The 23,867-nt window shown below is 39.3% G+C and overlaps 1 protein-coding gene across 1 annotated transcript in view; it reads right to left on the minus strand.

The window, feature by feature from the left end:
• KCNK2 (potassium two pore domain channel subfamily K member 2) overlaps nt 1-23,561 on the minus strand; it is a 225,661-nt gene extending 202,100 nt beyond the window's left edge. The window contains exon 1 of the mRNA XM_027565604.1: nt 22,504-23,561. Within this exon, the coding sequence (XP_027421405.1) occupies nt 22,504-22,537 (34 nt within the window). The 5' untranslated portion in view covers nt 22,538-23,561. The remainder of the gene's footprint in view (nt 1-22,503) is intronic.
• Nucleotides 23,562-23,867: the final 306 nt, after the last annotated feature.

The following is a 23,867-nucleotide window of genomic DNA, read 5'->3' on the forward strand; positions in this document are numbered from 1 at the left end:
ACTACGGGGAAAACTATAGCTTTGAGTAGACCGACCTTTGTTGGCAAAGTGATGTCTCTGCTTCTTAACATACTGTCTAGGTTGGTCATAACTTTTCTTCTAAAGAGCATGCATCTTTTAATTTCAAGGCTGCAGTCACCATCTACAGTGATTTTGGAGCCGAAAACATAAAAGTCTCACAGTTTCCACTGTTTCTCCATCTATTTGCCGTAAGTGATGGGACTGGATGCTATGATCCTGGTTTTCTGAATGTTGAATTTTAAGCCAATTTTTTCACTCTACTCTTTCACTTTCATCAAGAGGCTCTTTAGTTCTTCTTTGCTTTCTGCCATAAATATGGTATCATCTACATATCAGAGGTTATTGATATTTCTCCCAGCAATCTTGATTTCTCTTGTGCTTCATCCAGTCCAGCATTTCTCATGATGTACTCTGCATAGAAGTTAAATAAGCAGGGTAACAATATACAGCATTGAGGTACTCCTTTCCCAATTTGGAACCAGTCTGTTGTTCCATGTACAGTCCTAAATGTTGCTTCTTGACCTGTATAAAGATTTCTCAGGAGGCAAGTCAGGTGGTCTGGCATTCCCATCTCTTGAAGAATTTTCCATAGTTTGTTGTGATCCATACAGTCAAAGGCTTTGGTTAGTCAATAAAGCAGAAGTAGATGTTTTTCTGGAACTCTCCTGCTTTTTTGATGATCAAGCGGATGTTGACAATTTGATTTCTGGTTCCTCTGCCTTTTCTAAATTCAGTTTGAATCTGGAAGCCTGGCTTGGAGAATTTCAAACATTACTTTGCTAGTGTGTAAGATGAGTGCAACTGTGTGGTAGTTTGAGCATTCTTTGGCATTGCCTTTCTTTGGGATTGGAATGAAAACTGACCTTTTCCAGTCCTGTGGCCACTGCGAGTTTTCCAAATTTGCTGGCATATTGAGTGCAGCACTTTCACAGCATCATCTTTCAGGATTTGAAATAACTCAACTGGAATTCCATCACCTCCACTAGTTTTGTTTGTAGTGATGCTTCCTAAGGCCCACTTGACTTCGCAATACAGGATGTCTGTCTCTAAGTGAGTGATCACACCATCGTGATTATCTTTGTTGTGAAGATCTTTTTTGTACAGTTCTTCTGTGTATTCTTGCCACCTCTTCTTAATATCTTCTGTTTCTGTTTGGTCCATACCATTTCTGTCCTTTATTGAGCCCATCTTTGCATGAAATATTCCCTTGGTATATCTAATTTTCTTAAAGAGATATCTAGTCTATCCCATTCTATTGTTTTTGTCTGTTTCTTTACATTGATCACTGAGGAAGGTTTTCTTATCTCTCCTTGCTATTCATTAAATTAAAACTTAAAAAATACAAACAGCTCTCCCCAGATTGGCCCAAAATTCCAAAAGCTACTTCACAAAAGAAGAGACAGAATAGAGCAAATGTGAAGTGCTTAATTTTTTTAACATTATTAGTTTGCAAGTAACTGCAAATTAAAACCACACTGAGATATCATTTCACAAATACTAGAAAGACTTGAATTACAGAAACTGACAGCAGAAAATATTGCAAGCATGTGAAACAACCAGAACTTTTACACACTCTGGTGATGATGTAAAATGATAAAAACCCCTTCAGAAACAGGAAGTTACTTACAAAGTTCATTAGTATTTAATCAAGAGAAATAGTTAAACAGACCAGAAAAAGAAATATACGATATTCATAGCAGCTTTATTCTCACTAGTAAGGTAGATGGAAACAACACAAATATCTATCAGCAGTGGAGAGTATAAACAGATTCTGCTCTATCCACATATTAATTGCTACTAAGCAATGAAAAGTATTGAATAATGGTATATGTAAAAATATGAATGAATTTGAAATATTATTCTAAATGGAATAAATCAGAATTTTAAAAGAATCATTAAATTATTCAGTTTATATGAAGTCCCACCACAGGAAGATTAGTCTATAGTGACAGAAATCAGAGCACTGGTTGCCTAGGTGTTGTAAGGAATTTACCAGACAAGGACACGAGTGAGCTTTCTAGGTTAATGGAAATACTCTAAAACCATACAAAATCCACAGATGCTCAAGTAACATACTCAGCTCTCTGTATCCCTGGATTCCACAAGCACAGACATGGAGGGCTTGCTGTATACTTACGGAAAATGTGTGTAAGTGGGCCTGCACAGTTCAAAACCGTCCTGTCCAGAAGCCGACTGAACATCTTAATAGTCACATGCTGAATGCATTTATCAAAACTCTGAGAACTGTACACTTACAATCTCTGCACTTTACCAAATATAATAAACCACAATTTTGAAAAATGCAAAAACCTATAAGAGTGAAAATTTTAACCAAAGGAAAATGCATAGCTTAAATATCTCTGCTATTAAAGAAGAACTAAAATAACTCAGCTTAGTATACTTCCTGAGAATTAGAATGACAATGATAAAACAAACCAAGAGAAAGTAGAAGAGAGAATCAAGAGGAAAAAAATCTGTATTTAACAAAGGGTCTCCCCAAACTGGGTATCCATACTGAAAACATTAAAGTAACAATCCTAGTTCATGTCATATATTAAAAAGGTAGATTATTTAAAAGTGTTAAATATTATTTAAATATGTTATCAGGACTTCTAGGGAAAACATAAAAGTTAACAAAGAACTGTGGTATGGCAGAAGACAATAAAAACAGTAAACAAATAACAGACTTAGAAAACATGTTTGCGATGTAGATGACAGATAGGGTTTAAAAGCTATAATTATATAAAGGGAGCTTTAAAAATTGAAAAGAAACAGGCAACAGCCTAAGAGGAAAATGAGCAACAGATATAAATAGGCAATTCATAGATGAGCAAATCCAAATGGCCAATAAATACATATAAACATATTTTGAAATTCACTAATAGGGAAATTGAAACAGAGTTAACAATAAACTATTACTTTATGCCTAGCAGACTGGCAAAAATTTTAAATAATGGTGACATTGTGCATGGGATATGTGGAAATGAGTCTTTTCTACACTGCTAGTGGAAGTGCAAATGGGCACAGCTTCCTTAGAAAGCAGTATGGCAGCATTTATTAAACTTAAAAACACAAACCTTTCGACATAAAGGTCTGCCTGGAATGCAGGAGACCCGGGTTCGATCCCTGGGTGGGGAAGATCCCCTGGAGAAGGAAATGGCAACCCACTCCAGTACTCTTGCCTGGAAAATTCCATGGAAGGAAGAGCCTGGTAGGCTACAGTCCATGGGATAGCAAAGAGTCGGACACGACTGAGCACCTTCACTTTCACGCTAACCTTGAGGGGTTCCCAACAGCAGTTAGTGCATGAGAAAAGTAAGATGCCAAAAAAGTGTATATAATATGGTTTCACTTTTGCAGAGCAAACAATGACACAAACATACACACATGAGCATCTGTGGGCACATATGTATATTATAAGTATACATGTGAGATCTGGTTCAACAGTCATCAGGGACTTCACAGACAATTCATGTACGATGACCGTACTTAAGGGTTTTTTAAATTTTATTTATTTGGCTGGCTCTTAGTTGCAGCATGCAGGATCTTCACTGCATCACGCGGGATCTTCTGTTTTGAGGCGCAGACTCTCTTGTGGTGCACAGGCTCAGTAGCTGCAGCTAGAAGGCTTAGTGGCTCTGTGCCATGTAGGATCTTCCTTCCCTGACCAGGGACTGAGCCAATGTTCCTTGCATTGCAAGACAGATTCTCAGCCACTGGACCACAGGGAAGTCCTGTTAAGAGGGTTTATACTTGCTAACGGAGAAGGCAATGGCACCCCACTCCAGTACTCTTGCCTAGAAAATCCCATGGATGGAGGAGCCTGGTAGGCTGCAGTCCAAGGGGTCGATAGAGTCGGACACGACTGAGCGACTTCACTTTCACTTTTCACTTGCATGCATTGGAGAAGGAAATGGCAACCCACTCCAGTGTTCTTGCCTGGAGAATCCCAGGGACGGGGAAGCCTGGTGGGCTGCCGTCTATGGGGTCGGACACAGAGTCGGACATGACTGAAGCAACTTAGCAGCAGCAGCATACTTGCTAATGTTGATATTACTTCAAGTGGTAGGAGCAAAACAGGCAAATATGGGAAGAAAAAGAAATAGACTAAAAGGAGAAACAAAAAGGAAATATTATACTGAAATGAAAGCATTTTGATAATCTCATTTACATAAAATTATATCTGTGTGTGTATATACATATTTTCTGACCCACACAGGCAATGTATAACAGCTACAGTCATTGAGTGTGCTCTTGTAAGCACTCTATATGTACTAACTTACTTAACCATCACAACAACCCCAGGAGGTTCAAATGACTTATTACTGCTCATTTAACAAATGAGAAAACTAACAGGTTAAATAACTTTCCCAATGTTACACAATATTTAGCTCCTGGGCTTGTATTTGAACTCAGGCAGTGTGACCTCGAATCCTTGGCCACTAGACATTGCTTTGTAACCAGTTTATGTCCAGGGCTTATTGTTAAGCTAAATACACAATTGCAATGTCATGTGTATAATATAATTTTATTTCAGTGAAAAGATAAACTCCAAAAGATATGTATGCTTGTCTGAGCAAGAAAAAAAGTCGCAGAAGTCTGCTAGGTTGTGGGCTATTAATTTATTAGCTCTTGTAGGTGGGGATGATGATAAAGACTTTTGTATCACTAATACATGTCTAATAAGCAGTCAGATAGTCTCCTACACAGCAAAAACAATTCATGAATCACTGAGGGTTTTTTTTTTTCTTTCTCATTTAGAGCTCTTTAACATTTAAGTAACATTTGTTCAGTGGGAATTTCAGACATGAAAAGCTTTATGAAGGAGGTGATATTTAGTGTATAGGTAAGATTTTGAGAAATCATAGAATAGTGTGAGAAAAAATTCAGCAAAAAACTGCAAACCATCTTCAAAACCTACATTGCTGCAGGAACCCGGGCCAGCAAAAGCGTTTTTTCATGAAAGCAGGGTTGATAAGGGGCTTCCCTGGTGGCTCAGAGGTAAAGAATCCACCTGCAGTGCAGGAGGTGCAGGAGACACAGGTTTGATCCCTGTGTGGGGAAGATTCCCCTGGAGGAGGGCATGGTAACCCACTCCAGTATTCTTGCCTGGAGAATCCCATGGACAGAGGAGCCTGGCGGGCTATAGTCCATTGGGTGGCAAAGAGTTAGACATGACTGAAGCGACTTAGCACACATGCACGCAGTGTTGATAAACCTAGAGGAGTGCATAGGTCTATACAGTGCCAAATGCCAGGACATTCTCTGGGCAGGTGGACCTGCAACACTGAGCCTCTTAACACTGTGAACCAAACACCATGAGAAGATGACACAGATGCTGTGTGGGCACCTGACATGGCCCCGGCCTGGAAGTCCTCAATAAATACAGGCCCCATCCAGAGATTGTCTTAGTCCATGTGGCTTATGAGTCCATAGAGTGTCAGGGCAGGCTGTGCTTGGCAGAAGCATTCACCCCATCAGGTCCCTACACCTGCCTCAGGAACTTCATGCCACCCCTACTTTGTCAGAAGCAAAAGAAATGTCCCCATCCTCAAAGTGGGGGCACATGCCTGCCTGCTTCTTGGCAGCAGCTGCTGCCCATGGTTGGTATACTTGCGCTGGTGGGAGGCGGGCGGGGATCCCCAGCGCTAGGTATGCAGATTTGGCCCTTCTCTTCTGTGTCCTAATGACAAGACATCAAAAGCAGCAGGGTGTAGAGGTGGGAGACAAAACAAAACAACACATAATGTAAAATTTAGGGTCAGCTACCTGGGGTCGCACAGAGTCGGACATGACTGAAGCGACTTAGCAGCAGCAGCAGCAGCATCTGGAGTCAAGCATAGTCGCTACAATAGGTTAACCAAGCTTTGAGCGTCTCTCATCCAAATTTTCTCACCTGGGAAAGAGTGTCTTGTAAACTAAAAATTATATGCTATAGATGTATAATTGTTTTGCACCCCTCCCATCATTAGTCAACACCAGGGTCAAAACCAATTTAGGAATTTGGTGCTCACTAAAAGGCACCTGCTGATGGGTGGACTTTAGCTGTGATACCTGTCCTTAGATGCTAACTCTGCTTGCAACACGCCCAGGTTCACTAACCAGGGCACTCAACTATTGACTATGATTGTTGTGGAGTTATTTAAAGTAAAATACTGTCATGTCTTTCCATTCTCAAAATGCTTCCATGTAACCAATTCAAACCATAAAATAACACCGATGTGACATACTTACGGCCAGAGGGCAGACACTAAAAGGAATTCATTAGAGAGTCACTGAACTGACATGTTCAGTTATGCACAGCTGGATAATACAGCAGGAATTCTCTTTGTTAAATAGAGGTACACAGAAAGATGTCTTTGTAATAGAGTTGGCTAGAGCCCAAAGGGCCTGTGTATTTCCAAGAAGAGATTTCTTTCCTAATTTAACTGTACCGGGGGTTGGGGGAGGGGAGGAAGAAATGCAACTACAAAAAGCAAACGAAGCCTCAGAGAAAGTTTCTAAAAGCTAACATCGGTCAGTTGAAAGGGATTTCCACAGCTCTTTCACAGTAGCAATAGCTCCATTAAAGTGGAAGCCTTGCATTTTAGGGTCACTTCCTTCAGTTTAAAACTCTGTAAGCTGAGGAACGCCATGCATACACAACCATCCTCTTCCTAGGATATTATATAACTGGATGGTCTCTCTTCATTCCTAGTCATTTCTTTTTACTCATGTGATTTTACTCCCATTGATTAAATCAATTCTAGATTTACAGCCTCTAGGAAGGAAAGAACAAAGTAAAGCACTACTCTGCATTTCAGAAACCAAAGTCTTTATATAAACATTAAAGGTGGATGGACCTGAAACTACCACAACTTTGCTTGTTAATTGACTATACTCCAACACAAAATAAAATGTTAAAAAAAAAACATTAAAGGTGGGAAAATCATGATGTATGAAATTCAAGGTTTATTTATTTATTTATTTTTTTCTATTTCAGAAAATGTGAAGATAATCTGGGCTGGGAAGAGGAGACAAATAGCAGAGAGAGGAAGTGAGATTAGATGCTCTTGAATCCTTGGGAAGGGGCCCTGTACCCTCCCCCGACACCAGACCAAGTCAGCCACGGGGAGAATACAACTCCTTAGATGGGTTTGGGGAATCCCACAGGAGCCTGTGACCTGAAACTCACCTCGCAGATATCAGTAAGCAGCACATTTCCTTAAAATACATTATGCCATGCTTGGCAGGGTAGCATTTGAGTAGCCAAGGCTGGTATTAAGGTTTCCAGCCAAAAAAGGATGGGCATGGCATCAGAGAGCCCCTGTGGACCCAGAGTGGCACAAGGGAACGGCCACACATTTCCCATGTCTCCTGAGAGGGGCTGAGAAATTGCCAAAACAGACTTGATGAATGCTGATGTTTAGGACAAGGAAGATACAACTTTTGAGGACTCAATAACCAGATATGGCACAATCTTGCCAGTGCTACCAAGACAGATGACAAAATACCCATGCCAAGGACTTAGACCGCTGAAATCAGCCAAATCCAGGATTTGAGAAGATCCTGAATTGACTGAAAAGACCCTGAAACAATGGGAGAAACTCCAAATTAACCCAAGATTAAATTTCTCTCAAGTAAAACAAGGAATGTAAACTAAAAGTTAAGTTCTCTTTAAAGGAAAATCAAATCGTATTTCTTAAACATTCAAATTTATAGGTTGAAAATCATTAGCGCTTCACATGACTACCTCAAGCATAATTTTCTCACTGTCCAAACATAGATGACAATTACCATAAAGTTTAAAAAATGTTCTTAATATCCAATATCCAGCTATCATCTATTAATGAAAACATACATTCTGTGATTTTTTAAAAATTGGATCATTTGAAGCTGTTGAAATGATTAAATCTTCTCTTCACTATCTAAATGGATTTGATTATTAGAGTTAGGCAGACCAGGAGTCTTATAAATGAAATTAAGAGGTGATAACCTATGTATGACATTTTAGTTAAAGGTTTTTAAATCCTAATTATTTGTCTGAGTGTATGTGATCGGAGGGCTTCGCAGACAGCACTAGTGGTAAAGAACCCCACTGCTAATCCAGGAGACATAAGAGACAGGAGCTTGATCCCTGGTTTGGGAAGATCCCCTGGAGAAGGACATGGCAACCCACTCCAGGATTCATGCCTGGAGAACTCCTATGGGCAGAGGAGCCTGGCAGGCTACAGTCCATAGCGTCACAAAGAGTCTGACACGACTGAAGTGAATTAGCACTCATGCACCCATATGATGGGAACAAAGAATAAAGTATAAAGGAAACTTTCTAGAATTCTCACATTCAAATGATTAGCATCTTGAAACAATCACACTGGAAAACCATTGACATCTAAAGTATTGATGCTGAAAATATTCTTGGAATCCCTCTTTTGAAGTTGGCTTCTGAGATGGTATACAAGCCCCACAAGAAAATAGTTGCTGTCACTCAAGAAAGGTAGACATTCAAGAAAGGTAGTCTAAAAGTCTTTATAATCAGACTTTATCTTTGACTATTAATAATATTTCCAAGCTTGATACACTTATCTAGTAAATTGGTCCCAAACAGTATTAATGGGGTTCACAGCACAAAACTATCCTCAAAGAATGCCCCACTGAAAATACCCAAAGCATCACACTGCTGAAGGACAGCTAATGAGATACCAAAGGATTGCCACAAACGATGAAGGATGCACACTCATTCAATAAGGGAGGAAAGACAGTTAATACTACGAACTTTGACCAAGTGATCTGTGATGAATCCCGAACTAAATCCTCTTAACATTTTTTTTTCTTTTTAAAAAGCAAAACAATAATATCAAATCAAAGAAAGGGAGAAAAGCATAGCAGAGGCAGACCAGCTGGAGTATTCTCCAAGGAACATACCCAAGGGTTCTGAAAAACTGACAATGCAAAAAGAGATGACCTTAAACATCTTTAAAATAAGTCTCTCTGAAAAGCATTGAAACATGTATATTATCATATGTGAAATGGATCGCCAGTCCAGGTTCGATGCATGAGACAGGGTGCTCAGGGCTGGTGCACTGGGATGACCCTGAGGGATGGGGTGGGGAGAGAGGTGGGAGAGGGGTCCAGGATGGGGGACACGTGTACACCCTGGCTGATTCCTATCAATGTATGGCCAAAACCACTACAATATTGTAAAGTAATTAAAATAAAATAAAATAAAGATAAAAAAATAAGTCTCTCTCACAGTCTTCCTTCCTTGCCCCCTAAAAGGATTGTAGGTGGTGTGTCTGAATGTTGCCTATCCTCAATCTCTAATTCCAACCATATAGAAGATGATTAAATGAACTATGTTCCAAAGGAAATTTTTAAATATTATGTTAATATTCATGAATGGAGTGAGTTTTTAATATTTAACAAACATTAATGCATCAGGGGACTTCCCTGGCAGTCCAGTAACTGAGTCTCCATGATTCCAGTTCAGGGGGAGCGGGTGTGATACCTGATCAGGGAACTAAGATCCAACTTGCCAAGATGTGCAGCCAAATAAAAAAAAATGATTGCATCAGCACTGCCCAATGAGAACAGATACGGCAACTAACAACATGAGCCGCTTACAACAGACGTTATCACTGTTGCTGTTTGGTCACTGTGTCTTGTCCAGCTCTTGTGACCCCATAGACCGTAACCTGCCAGACTCCTCTGTCTATGGGATTTGCCAGGCAAGAGTACTGCAGTGGGTTGCCATTTCCTGGGTTTATCTTTTCAACCCAGGGATCAAACTTGTGTCTCCTGCATTTCAGGCGGATTTTTTACCACTGAGCCACCAGGGAAGCCAGACGCTATTGTACTGGACATATTTGAGCACAGCTCATGCTGTTTCTTAATGGGAGAAATACACCCTTTTCACATAGAGGTAGGTGTTTTTCCTTTGTGTGAACGTAATACGAAACACAACACCTCTAATTGCAACCTATCTTTTCAAGTCTGTTTTTTGCTTCAGAAAAGGTAAAAAACACATCGTACAGTAGGTAGTTTTATCTGTTCAAAAGATTTTAAAAGTAAAATGATATTACTCTATCAAACAGAAAAGGGCCTCCTAATTTTTTTCCTTTTTCTTGAAATTAAAGTACAGTTGATGTGCTATATTATATGTTATAGGTATATAATATAGTGATTAGGAATTTTTTAAAGTTATACTCCATTTAGAGTTACTATAAGATATTTGCCACTTCCTGTGCTGTACAGGATATCCTTGTAGTTTATTTTATACCCAACAGTTGGTACCTCTTACTCTCCTGCCCCTGTATTGCTCCTCCCCGTTTCTCTCTTCCCACTGTGTTCGTTTCTTCTTTATTCTCTATATTTGTGTTTGCTTCTTTTTTATTATCAAAATTGCTTGGAGTCTAGGTTTTATTGGAGAAAACTATACTATAATCGGGAGAAGGCAATGGCACCCCACTCCAGTACTCTTGCCTGGAAAATCCCATGGACGGAGGAGCCTGGTGGGCTGCAGTCCATGGGGTCGCTGAGGGTCGGACACGACTGAGCGACTTCCCTTTCACTTTTCACTTTCATGCATTGGAGAAGGAAATGGCAACCCACTCCAGGGTTCTTGCCTGGAGAATCCCAGGGACCGGGGAGCCTGGTGGGCTGCCATCTATGGGGTCACACAGAGTCGGACATGACTGAAGCAACTTAGCAGGAGCAGCAGCATACTATAATCAGTTATTGATAATGGTGGAATAAGGATAAAAGAGCTCATTTTATAATATCAGATACTTAGGGGTTCTCTGGTGGTTCAGACAGTAAAGAATCTACTTAAGACAGTATGGCTTTAGTGCAAGTTTACACACATAAATCAACGGGGCAAAATGGAGAGCCCAGAAATAGACCTACAAAAATATAGTCAATTGAATTTTAATACAAGTGCAAAAGCAATTCTGTGGATAAAAGATAAGTCCTTTCCACAAATGGTGCTGAAACAGTTGGATGTGTGTGTGCTGAGTCACTTCAGTTGTATCAGACTCTTTGTGATTTTATGGACTATAACCCACCAGGCTTTTCTGTCCATGGGATTCTTCAGGCAAGAATAGTGGAATGGGTTGCCATGCCCTCCTCCAGGGGATCTTTCCCACCCAGGGATCAAGCTCATGTCTTTTATATTTCCTGCATTGGCAGGCAGGTTCTTTACCACTAGTGCTAGCTGGGAAGCCCGAAACAATTGGAAATTCATATGCAAAATTATATGCCTCAACCCACACTTCATATTCTATTTAAATAATTAGTTTATATATGGATCATGGACCTATAATTTATAATTCATAAAATTATAAATCTTCTGATAAAATGCAGGAGAGAATGTTCATGAGTTTGGGTTGTGAAGAATTCTTATGAATAACACCAGCAGCTTGATCCATAAGAAAATAATAGATTGATTATATTGCATCATAACTAAAATCATCTTCTCTATAAAAGATGGTTAAGAAAGTGAAAAATAAACTACAGAAAATATCTTCAAATCATGAATCCAGCAAAGGATTTATACCCATAGTTTAAAGAACTCTCAAAGTAACAGTAAGAAAACAAATGTTGTTGTTCAGTCACCCAGTCGTGTCTGACTCTGTGACCCCATGAACTGCAGCACTTCAGTCCTCCCTATCCCTCACCACCTCCCAGAGTTTGCCCAAATTCATATTCATTGCATCAGGGATGCCATCCAACCTTCTCATCCTCTGATGCCCTCTTCTCTTTCTGCCCTCAATCTTTCCCAGCATCAGGGACTTTTCCAGTGAGTCATCTGTTCATATTTGATGACCAAAATACTGGAGCTTCAGGTTCAGCATCAGTCCTTCCAGTGAATATTTAGGGTTAGATGTAGTCGATGAAACTGAGAGACGTTTTTCTGAAATTCCTTTGCTTTCTCTATAATCCAACGAATGTTGGCAATTTGATCTCTAGTTCCTCTTCCTTTTCTAAACCCAGTTTGGACAAATGGAAGTTCTTGGTTCACATAATGCTGAAGCCTAGCACACAAGATTTTAAGCATGACCTTACTAGCACAGGAGATGAGTACAACTGTTCAATGGTTAGCACATTCTTTGATACTACCCTTCTTGGGAATTGGCATGAGGATTGACCTTTTCCAGACCTGTGGCCACTGCTGTGTCTTCCAGATTTGCTGACATAATGAATGCAAAACCTTGATGGCATCATCCGCTAGAGATGTGAAAAGTTCTGCTGGAATTTCATTGCATCCACTAGCTTTATTAACAGCAGTGCTTCTTAAGTCCAACTTGACTTCGCACTCCAGAATGTCTGGATCTGGGTAACTAACCACACCATCGTAGTAATCCAGTTCACTAAGATCTTTTTAATACAGTTCTTCCATGTATTCTTACCATCTCTTCTTGATCTCTGCAGTGTCTACCAGGTCTCTACCATTTTTATCCCTTATTGTGCCCATCTTTGGGTGGAATGCTCCCTTGATGTTTCCAATTTTCCTGATGAGATCTCTAGTCGTTCCCCTCTTGTTGTTTCCTTCTATTATTAAACATTGTTCATTGAAGAAGACCTTCTTGTCTTTTCTAGCTATTTTTTGGAACTCTGAATTTAATCGGATGTACCTTTCTTCTCTCTTCTGCTTTTTGCTTCTCTTCTTTAGTCTGCTATTTGTAAAGCCTCCTCAGATAACCACTTTGCTTTCTTGCTTTTATTTTTCTTTTTTTTCCACCTCCTGTACAATGTTATGGACCTCTGTCTACAGTTCTTCAGGCACACTGTTAACTAGATCTCGTCCCTTGAATCTGTTTGTTATCTCTACTGTGAATTCATACGGGATTTGATTTAAATCATACCTGGCTGGCATATTGTTTTTCCTGATTTTCTTTAGTTTAAGCCTGAATTTGGCTATGAAAAGCTGATGATCTGAGTCACAGTCATCTCCAGGTCTTGTTTTTGCTGACTGCATACAGCCTCTCCATCTTTGGCTACAAAGAATGTAATCAATTCGATTTCGGTATTGACCACTTGGTGATGTCCATATGTAAAGTTGTCTCTTGTATTGTTGAGAAATGGTATTTGCTATGACTAGTGCATTCTCTTGGCAGAATTCAGTTAACCTTCGCCCTGCTTCATTTTGTTCTCCAAGGTCAAACTTGCCTCTTACTCCAGGTATATCAGGACTTCCTACTTTTGCATTCCAGTCCCTGACGATGAATAGAAAATCTTTTTTTAGGTGTTAGTTCTAGGAAGTCTTCTAGATCTTCATAGAACTGATCAATTTCAGCTTCTTCGGCATGGGTGGTAAAGGCATAGACTTGGATTCAGCATACTGTGATGTTGAATGGCTTGCCTTGGAAATGAACCGAGATCATTGTGTCATTTTTGAGGTTGCACCCAAGTACTGTATTTTGGACTCTTTTGTTGATTATGAGGGCTACTCCATTTCTCCTGTGTGATTCTTGTCCACCGTAGTAGATATAATGGTCATCTGAATTCAATTCACCCATTCCCATCTATTTTAGTTCACTGATTCCTAGGATGTTGATGTTTATTCTTACCATTTTCTGCTTTACCACATCCAATTTTCTTTGATTCATGGCCCTGCATTCCAGGTTCCTATACTATACTGTTCTTTGCATCATTGGATTTTACTTTCATCACCAGAGAACAAATATCTAATAAAAAAATGGACAAGAGTTTTGAACAGACATTTCACCAAAAAAGATATTCAGACCACAAATCAGCACATGAAAAAATGCTCACCATCTTAAAGCCATAATGAGATGCCATTATGCACTTCTTAGAAAGGATAAGAAGTAAAAAGAACGAAACAGACAATAAAACTGACCAATGATGCCAAGTGCTGACAAGGAGGCAGAGAAACCAGAACTCTTACATCTTGGTGGGAATGCAAATTGGTAAAGTCGGTTTGGAAAACAATTTGGCAGTTTCTTATAAACTTAAATGCACATTGACCATATTAGCTGCAACCTCATTCCTAGGAATTCATTTATCCTGGAAAAACTAAAACACATTCACACAAAGCCCTGTGTTGACAGCGCATCATGTTTACAGCAGCATTGTTTATAATCCCTAAAACCTAGAAATAGTCTGAGTGTTCTACACTGGTGAATAAACCAACAAACTCTGGTACAATAAAATACTGCTAGGCAGTAAGAAGAAACAACCATTGAGAGACACAGATGAATCACGATTGCATTCTGCTAAGTGAAAGACACCAGACTCAAAAGGTTGCAAACTGTATTATTTCACTTGTACGACTTTCTGGAAAAGGCAAAACTATAGAGACTAAAACAGATAAGCGTTCCCAGGAGTTGGGGATGGGGAGGTTTTTACTACAAACTGGCAGCATGAGGGAATATTTTGGCGATGAAGGAACTATTCTTTATCTTGATTGTGGTAATGGTTACAAGACTCTACACATTTGTTAAAACTCACAGATATATGCACAGAAATATTAACTTTCTATTACATACATTGTTTAGTAGTCTAAGACATATAAACAACATAAAAATCTGGTTTTTTTTGTGAGCAGACTATCTTCAATGTACAGGTGAGAATCCTGTGACGTGAAATGTAAGTTGCTCAATCATGTCTGACTCTGCGACCCCATGAACTGTAGCCAACCAGGCTCCTCTGTCCATGGGATTCTCTAGGCAAGAATACCGGAGTGGGTAGCCATTCCCTTCTCCAGGGGATTTTCCTGACCCAGGGATTGAATCTGGATCTCTTGAATTGCAAGCAGATTCTTTACCATCTGAGCTACCAGGGAAGACCTAAAGAATCTTGTACCATTCTCAAAAACAAAACAAAACAAAACTTCAAAGCATAAAGAAAGAGAAGCAAGAACTTTCCCAGGATTGCACTACTCAGAACTCTTAAAAGTGTGAAAAGTTTACTGTCTGCTTTTATACATGACTGTTCAATTCAGCTTCACCTGTCACCTTGGGTTTCAAAAGAACAAAAACAGTATAATGGAAACAGAACACTCTGGCATCATGCTATTTAATGACCTGTAATTGCACCTCCATTAACTCTGCTGCACCAAGTTTAATCTTAGAGGCTGTTTTCCTCACAGGAGAAAGGAGTAAGAAGGATACTGCTCTCTGAGCCATTTTCTTGCAGATCAAGGTTTTCTCGAAGTTTCAATCTATTCAATTCAAAATGTGCCTAAGCCCTCAGTTCCAAAGTTTCCTCTTCAAGGCAACATTTTTCATAAAATGTCATCAACCAGAAGTATTATACAGAACATGTGGCAATAAGGTTTTCAATGAAAAGAAAATTAAGAACTGAGCTAACACAATATTGTACAAAAAGGGTTGCTGCTAAGAAAAAATCAATGCATTTCATTTCAAAATCACCTAGTGGATAACTTGTGTAAGATATATGGACCTTGCTGCTCTATAGTTTTCTGGTTTTCTCATGTATCTGTAAATTGTGGTTCTTGCTGGCTAAAATCTTCAGTCACACCAAGAAAGACTTCTGGTTATTAGACACAAATCAACAGATATAACCATACCCTGACTCTCTGTATCTATGCCTATAGGATGTAGTTTATCAACCTTTGAACCTTTGTATATATGCTTTTTTGTTTATATAGCATATAAATGGAAAACTATAAGATATATAAATTGTCCAGATCCATGTCATTTTAGATAAGGAAGATGGCCAAGAGTGTCGACTGTGGCCTTGACTCCTTTGTAAAACAAAGAGCATGTCTCAGCCACTTTACTCTCTAGAAGTGTCTAGGATATACTGATAGTAGAGGATACAGAGAATTCCATCAACACAGGTTTTCTGCATGCCTAACTAGGGTTGAACCTAGTTGTAGGATCTCTTTTTGTGGGCCTGATTGGTTGGGTCTTCATAGAAGGCACAAAACAAGGTAAATATTAATTACTGCTCAAGTTTAAGGGTCCTTTTAAGGTATGAGATAAGCAAATGAGTCTCATACTTCTAGATAAAAATCAGAGATAGTCATAAAACCATCAAATATACTTCTAGATAAAAATCAGAGATAGTCATAAAACCATTAGATAAATTATACTAGGTGAAAAATCTTATTTCATATTTAATCTCCTCCTTAGACAATTCATGAACTCCTTATTGCCAAATTCAGACTTAAATTGAAAAAAGTGTGGAAAACCACTAGACTATTCAGGTATGACCTAATTCAAATCCCTTATGATTATACAGTGGAAGTGAGAAATAGATTAAAGGGACTAGGTCTGATAGATAGAGTGCCTGATGAACTATGGATTGGAAGTTCATGACATTGTACAGGAGACAGGGATCAAGACCATCCCCATGGAAAAGAAATGAAAAAAAGCAAAATGGCTGTCTGGGGAGGCCTTACAAATAGCTGCGAAAAGAAGAGAAGTGAAAAGCAAAGGAGAAAAGGAAAGATATAAGCATCTGAATGCAGAGTTCCAAAGAATAGCAAGAAGAGATAAGAAAGCCTTCCTCAGCGATCAATGCAAAGAAATAGAGGAAAACAAAAGAATGGGAAAGACTAGAGATCTCTTCAAGAAAATTAGAGATATCAAAGGGACATTTCATGCAAAGATGAGCTCGATAAAGGACAGAAATGGTATGGACCTAGCAGAAGCAGAAGATATTAAGAAGAGGTGGCAAGAATACACAAAAGAACTGCACAAAAAAGATCTTCATGATCCAGATAATCACGATGGTGTGATCTAGAGCCAGACATCCTGGAATGTGAAGTCAAGTGGGCCTTAGAAAGCATCACTATGAACAAAGCTAGTGGAGGTGATGGAATTCTAGTTGAGCTATTTCAAATCCTGAAAGATGATGCTCTGAAAGTGTTGCACTCAATATTCCAGCAAATTTGGAAAACTCAGCAGTGGCCACAGGACTGGAAAAGGTCAGTTTCCATTCCAGTCTCAAAGAAAGGCAATGCCAAAGAATGCTCAAACTACTGCACAACTGCACTCATCTCAAACGCTAGTAAAGTAATGCTCAAAATTCTCCAAGCCAGGGTTCAGCAGTACGTGAACCATGAACTTCCAGATGTTCAAGTTGGTTTTAGAAAAGGCAGAGGAACCAGAGATCAAATTGCCAACATCCGCTGGATCATCGAAAAAGCAAGAGAGTTCCAGAAAAACATCTATTTCTGCTTTATTGACTATGCCAAAGCCTTTGACCGTGTGGATCACAATAAACTGGGGAAAATCCTGAAAGAGATGGGAATACCAGACCACCTGACCTGCCTCTTGAGAAACATATATGCAGGTCAGGAAGCAACAGTTAGAAATGGACATGGAACAATAGACTGGTTCCAAATAGGAAAAGGAGTACGTCAAGGCTGTATATTGTCACCCTGCTTATTTAACTATGCAGAGTACATCATGAGAAACGTTGGGCTGGAAGAAGCACAAGCTGGAATCAAGATTGCCAGGAGAAATATCAGTAACCTCAGATATGCAGATGACACCACCCTTATAGCAGAAAGTGAAGAGAAACTAAAAAACCTCTTGATGAAAGTGAAAGAGGAGAGTGAAAAAGTTGGCTTAAAGCTCAACATTCAGAAAACAAAGATCATGGCATCTGGTCCCATCACTTCATGGGAAATAGATGGGGAAACAGTGGAAACAGTGTCAGACTTTATTTTTGGGGGCTCCAAAATCACTGCAGATGGTGATTGCAGCCATGAAATTAAAAGATGCTTACTCCTTGGAAGGAAAGTTATGACCAACCTAGATAGCATATTCAAAAGCAGAGACATTAATTTGCCCACAAAGGTCCATCTACTCAAGGCTATGGTTTTTCCAGTGGTCATGTACAGATGTGAGATTGGACTGTGAAGAAAGCTGAGCACCAAAGAATTGATGCTTTTGAACTGTGGTGTTGGAGAAGACTCTTGAGAGTCCCTTGGACTGCAAGGAGATCCAACCAGTCCATTCTAAAGGAGATCAGCCCTGGGATTTCTTTGGAAGGACTTATGCTAAAGCTGAAACTCCAGTACTTTGGCCACCTCATGCAAAGAGTTGACTCATTGGAAAAGACTCTGATGCTGGGAGGGATTTGGGGGCAGGAGGAGAAGGGGACGACAGAGGATGAGATGGCTGGATGGCATCACTGACTCGATGGACGTGAGTCTAAGTCAACTCCAGGAGTTGGTGATGGACAGGGAGGCCTGGCGTGCTGCGATTCATGGGGTCGCAAAGAGATGGACGTGACTGAGTGACTGAACTGAACTGAACTGAACTTGGAGAATTCTGCCTAATCTCTGCCCTATTATTCATATTATGCAGTAAATAATGTAAATAGCACCCTCTCTGCTTCAAAGATGAGAAAATAATGAAATTATATGTGTAGAAACATTTTTAAAAGAAAATGGCACTAGACAGATGCAAGATAATATTTTTTTTAATAGCTACTAATGGCACTCTCCTTAATACATAGCAACTCTCTATATGGGCTTCTCAGGTGGTACAGCTGGTTAAGAATCCACCTGCCAATGCAGGAGACTCAAGAGACACGGGTTCGATCCCTGGGCCAGGAAGATCCTCACAAGTAGGTAGTGACAACCCACCCCAGTAATCTTGCCCGAAGAATCCCATGGACAGAGGAGCGTGGGGGGCTACAGTCCATGGTGTTGCAGTCAGACACAACGGAACATGTCCACACACACTCGCAACTTTCCAGATAATAAATCTATCAGCTAGATTGTTACTTCATATCTGTGTAAACATTGCTTAAGCTAGTTTAAGCAGTAGTATAAGAATGATGGTTCTGCCAAGTGCTTTGCACTTATGCCAGTAACAAATGGACACAAATTATATCATCAAAATATACCATCCCCTTAAAACCTGGACTTTTGTAGACACCAGAGGAAGATGTCATAGGAAAAGTTTTGAAGATGAACATTTTATGTCCTTAAACTCTCCAAAACCGTTTCTCCTGAGAATGACCTTGTTGGCTATGGTGGGTTTCCTAAAGTGGTTAAAAACAGGAAAGAGGAAATTCATTAGCCAAGGCCAACCTGGTGTTTACAGTATCTTAGTCATTGAAGACTGTAGAACAGTCTTTCAAATTAATTTAGACCACCTAACACCTCAAAATCAGTCCTGAATATTCATTGGAAGGACTGATGCTGAAGCAGAAACTCTAATACTTTGGCCACCTGATGCAAAGAACTGACTCATTTGAAAAGACCCTGATGCTGGGGAAGATTGAAGCCGGGATGAGAAGGGGATGACAGGAGGATGAGATGGTTGGATGGCATTACCAGTTCGATGGACATAAGTCTGAGTAAACTCTGGGAGTTGGTGATGGACAGGAAAGTCTGGTGTGCTGCAGTTCATGGGGTTGCAAAGAGTCAGACACAACTGCGCGACTGAACTGAACTGAACTGAACACATCAAAAAAATCACAAAAACCCTTTTTTACTTTCAAATCATACATTCCGATTGCCTTATTCTTTTACTACACTTGTAATAGATTTGCTTTACAATTTTTTTTATGAGGAGCCCACTAGGTGGAGAATAGATATTTCTACTGAGTTGCATCTTCAAATAGCATTTTAACGCAAGCAAGGAATTTAGGTTATTTTAAAAATCTAAGGTGTCCTATGGATGGAGGAGCCCGGTAGGCTGTAGTCCATGCAGTCACTAAGAGTTGGACACGACTGAGCGACTTCATTTTCACTTTTCACTTTCATGCATTGGAGAAGGAAATGGCAACCCACTCCAGTGTTCTTGCCTGGAGAATCCCAGGGACAGGGGAGCCTGGTGGGCTGCTGTCTATGAGGTCGCACAGAATCGAACACGACTGAAGTGACTTAGCAGAGCAGAAGGCGTCCCAGGTAGTGCTAGTGGTAAAGATCCTGCCTGCCAATGCAGATGTAAGAGAGACTGGTTCCATCCCTGGATGGGGAAGATCCCCTGGAGGAGCACATGGCAATCCACTTCAGTATTCTTGCCTGGAGAATCCTACAGACCAGAGGAACCTGGAAGACTGCAGGTCATAGGATTGCACAGAGTCGGAACTTGACCGAAGCGACTTTGCATCACGCAGGCAAATGCCTAGAATTACTAGAATGAGAAAACTAGAAAGGTTTCCAAAGCTCATGTAGTTTAACCATCTTACCAGGCCAAGCAGTTGACATAAATTATCTCACTTAATCTTTACAATAACTCTAAAAGGGAATAGTTATTAACCCCATTTTCTGTATGGGAAACCAGACATTTAGAGTTTCTGTAATTTGCTCAAGGTCACACAGTTTATAAATGAGAAATTTGGAATTCCGGTGCACATTTGTCTGATTCAAAATGTTTTCTTTTCCCTCCACGTTAAACCTCCTCATCTACCAGCAGTAGGAGTGGCAAGGAGTTTATTCCTCCTAATACACCAAATCTTAAACTGTTCGGCAATAGATATTTCTGGTGTCAAACAACTAACTAGGAAAGATTATACTATGCCATAAAAATTCAAATTATTATTTGTTATCAATAACTATATTCTGATCAGTACTGGCAGGGGCGGGGGGAAGGACACATACTAAACCTACATTTTCCTTTTGAAGATAATCCTCAAAATCAGTCTACCATACACTGACTTTCAGATTAGAATCAGATCCCTTTCTGTTCCTTAAAAAATGAAGGCTTAAGACTCCTCCAATGTTGTATCATTTCTTGACTGAGGTCTCAGAATCCTGCCTAATAAATCAGGATGAATTTAATGTGAAAAAGTGCTCATGCAGACAATATCAGCCTATCAGCCAACCTTTTAATTCTTAAAAGAACTTCTAAATGATTCCTATAGAATATCTTGTTCTAATTATAGTTACATTCTGATAGATATGCCTGGATAAATTACTTATAAAATACATAGAAAGTAGGAGACTAAACCGAACAGTTATTGGGATAATATAAGCTTATCTAAAATGTTATATATGATTATTCAAAAATCTTTTACCTTGATGACAGTTGTTGCTTAGTTACAGCTTCCATCATCTCCTACTCAAAGATTCCCATCACTTCTAATAAGACATAACAAAATCATGCCTATAGCATTCTTATTTCCTACTTGTGATAGTAGAAGGACATGTGTTTAGTTTGATAAGTATAGCAAGTGACCTAGGAAAAAATTGAGGTCCTAGAACAGTGTTATCTGGCATTTTATGAGACAGAGATGGCATCTATAATGAGTTTCCATTACCTCTCCAGCTCTCTCCCACTCTATGGCTTTCTCCATATTTTCTGCTTCTCTTCTTTCATTCCAGAAACACTTGGCTTGACTCCAAGAATCTCTTCATCTACTCACCTCTCAGTTTATTTTCATGTCCCTTACACATCTCCCCATTTGAGGATTTGGCCATTGTCCTGACCTACCCATTAATCCTCAGCAGAGGGGGCTCCAAAATTGCTAATTCCAAGTCTCAATGTCACAGACTAGCTCCTGGAAATCACAAACTAATTGGAACTAAACTGATATTTTATATACTGAATTGCTCCAGAAGCATTATGATACCCCTTCAGATAAACAATGTTACACAAACAACCAGGAAGAGAAATCCATTCAAAATTTGATTTTTAAAGCAATTCCTTATTGAAAACAGCAAAACAATGTAACACCATTATTCTACAGTTCTTTGTTATGCAATTTAATCACACATTCATGGGTAAGTTCATAAAGTGAAATCTCGATATGAAATGACTATTGTACAATCAGGATACTTGTTCTATTACCCAACATCAGCCTATACTCAACATGCAACAACTAGCAAGTATGTTCTCTGTGCCAGGCACTAAATATGGACTTAGCTCTATTTAATAATTATGCTATTGATGGTCTTGATTCCAAGACCATAACAATATTCATATGGAGTTAGAAGTCTTATACAGAGAAATCTAAATGATTTTCAGAATTACTTACCAATATATTATGGAAATGTAAATATTTTTAAATGCCTTAGTTCTCAAGTTTAAAACTATCATACCTCTTCTTCCCCATTTTCAAAATTCTGACACACCTCTTCCCCCTGCTGTATATAAATAAGATTCACTAAGGAAAGAACTAATATTCTCTCTAAGCAAATTACAAATAATGTGTCAAACTATTTATGAAAAAACACAATTGCAGGATTAAACATAACATGAAACCAAAGTAAATATCATTTAAATAACCGGAATCCAAATGTCAGGGGATTTATAGATACAAATATTGATCAGTTTTACATTGCCAGAGTAATACATCACACATTGAAAGCCTGATATTACATGCCTATTGTATAAAACATGCCCATGTCAACTTGCAATTTATTTGAGTTGCAAGGTCATGGAAAAAATTCCAGTAACTAATCCTCTGTTGGAATCACCCAATGAGTTTAATTATAGACTTGACTATAATGAAGACTCCTTACATCAAGTACTTGCTTGGAAATCTAACTCCGCATACTCTAGAAATTTTGAAAATATTTAGATACTTGATGATCACAAAAATACTTACAGCAGAAGTTCCTTTTTGCTCGTGGGTTCATCATTTGGGGATGTTTTCATCAGGAGTCATGATGCTTTTGATCTTTAATGCCGTTCTTCCTCCAGGGTCTCTTGTCCGTAATTTCCCAAACAGAGTCACTTGTACTAACAAGACATCGTCCCATACTGTTTCCTTTTTGTGTGTGAATGTTACCCTGTAGATCGATTTCCTGTCCAGAAACACTCAAAAGTGAACAAACGCTGCTGTATGCAAGTGAAAGTGTGCTACTCAAACACTGTTTTTGCGGTTTGATTCAGGAAGAAATTCCCTCATTGAAAGGAGGAACTATATCACAGTTGTCCCAGAGAACTTAAAAGGCAGAAGTTTCTTCCTTATGAATGAGCATATCCAAATTGCCAGAGTCATTTACTCGCATTTGTCTGTGGCTCAAGTACTACTGCACCCAAAGCATCGGGTACTGTGTGCAGCCTAAAGACACTCCCAACTGCCACAGTAATAATATCCCAACTATATTTTAAAATCAGGCTTAGTATGCTTTGAAGTACATAATGTTTTCCATTCCTGAAAGGACAAAGAGATCTACATTGTCAAAGTTTATTTTTAAGCTCATGTGCTTGCTAAGTGCAGTGGCGAGCAGGCTTTCCGTGCCTGTAGTACCATAGCTGGAACCTATTAATGCAAACAGATGAATCGTTGGCTTGGTTCCACATGGGCTTTTATTTCCTTTTTTTTTAAAAAAAAAAAACCCTTATCTAAATTGTGCTGATTATAATTTCTTAAATCAAGAATGCTATCACTTTTCTGAGCTTGCTTGTTTGAATGTGATCAGTACAGAAGCAATGCAAGCCAGGCAAATAAGAGGAAGGTTTCCAATAGCTTTTGCAGAGATAAGACAGTTAGTAATTAGAGGCAGCTCCTGTTTCTGGAGTAAGTTTGAGGGGCATTTGGAGACAATAAAAATGACAACAAATTTTAAATAAAGAAACCAAAGATAAAAAATGAAAGCCAGAATGAGAGAGAGGAGAGAAGAGGAGAGGTGGGGAGAGAGAGCAAGCCAAAGCCAGAGTGAGAGAGAGAGACGGGGGGGCTTTGACCATTAACAATAATTCTTCACATATTTTCTTATTGTTGGGAAAGCAAATTGCTCTGGTTTGTATAACCCCCTACCAGTCTGCTCAACCCACCAACATTAGCCCGCATGTCATCTAATACCAGACTAAGACTTGTGGAAACACATTACTGCTGTATTAGAGCCATAACAAAATACAGCTGAGCAGTGAGCATAAGGCGCTACGGTGACCCTGAGGTAATACAACCCGTGTTATGGAATTTCTAGCCCAAATTTTAAACATCTGGTTTTGATATGATAATAA

This window comes from Bos indicus x Bos taurus, chromosome 16 (genome assembly GCF_003369695.1).
Source record: "Bos indicus x Bos taurus breed Angus x Brahman F1 hybrid chromosome 16, Bos_hybrid_MaternalHap_v2.0, whole genome shotgun sequence".
Taxonomy (NCBI): Eukaryota; Metazoa; Chordata; class Mammalia; order Artiodactyla; family Bovidae; genus Bos; species Bos indicus x Bos taurus.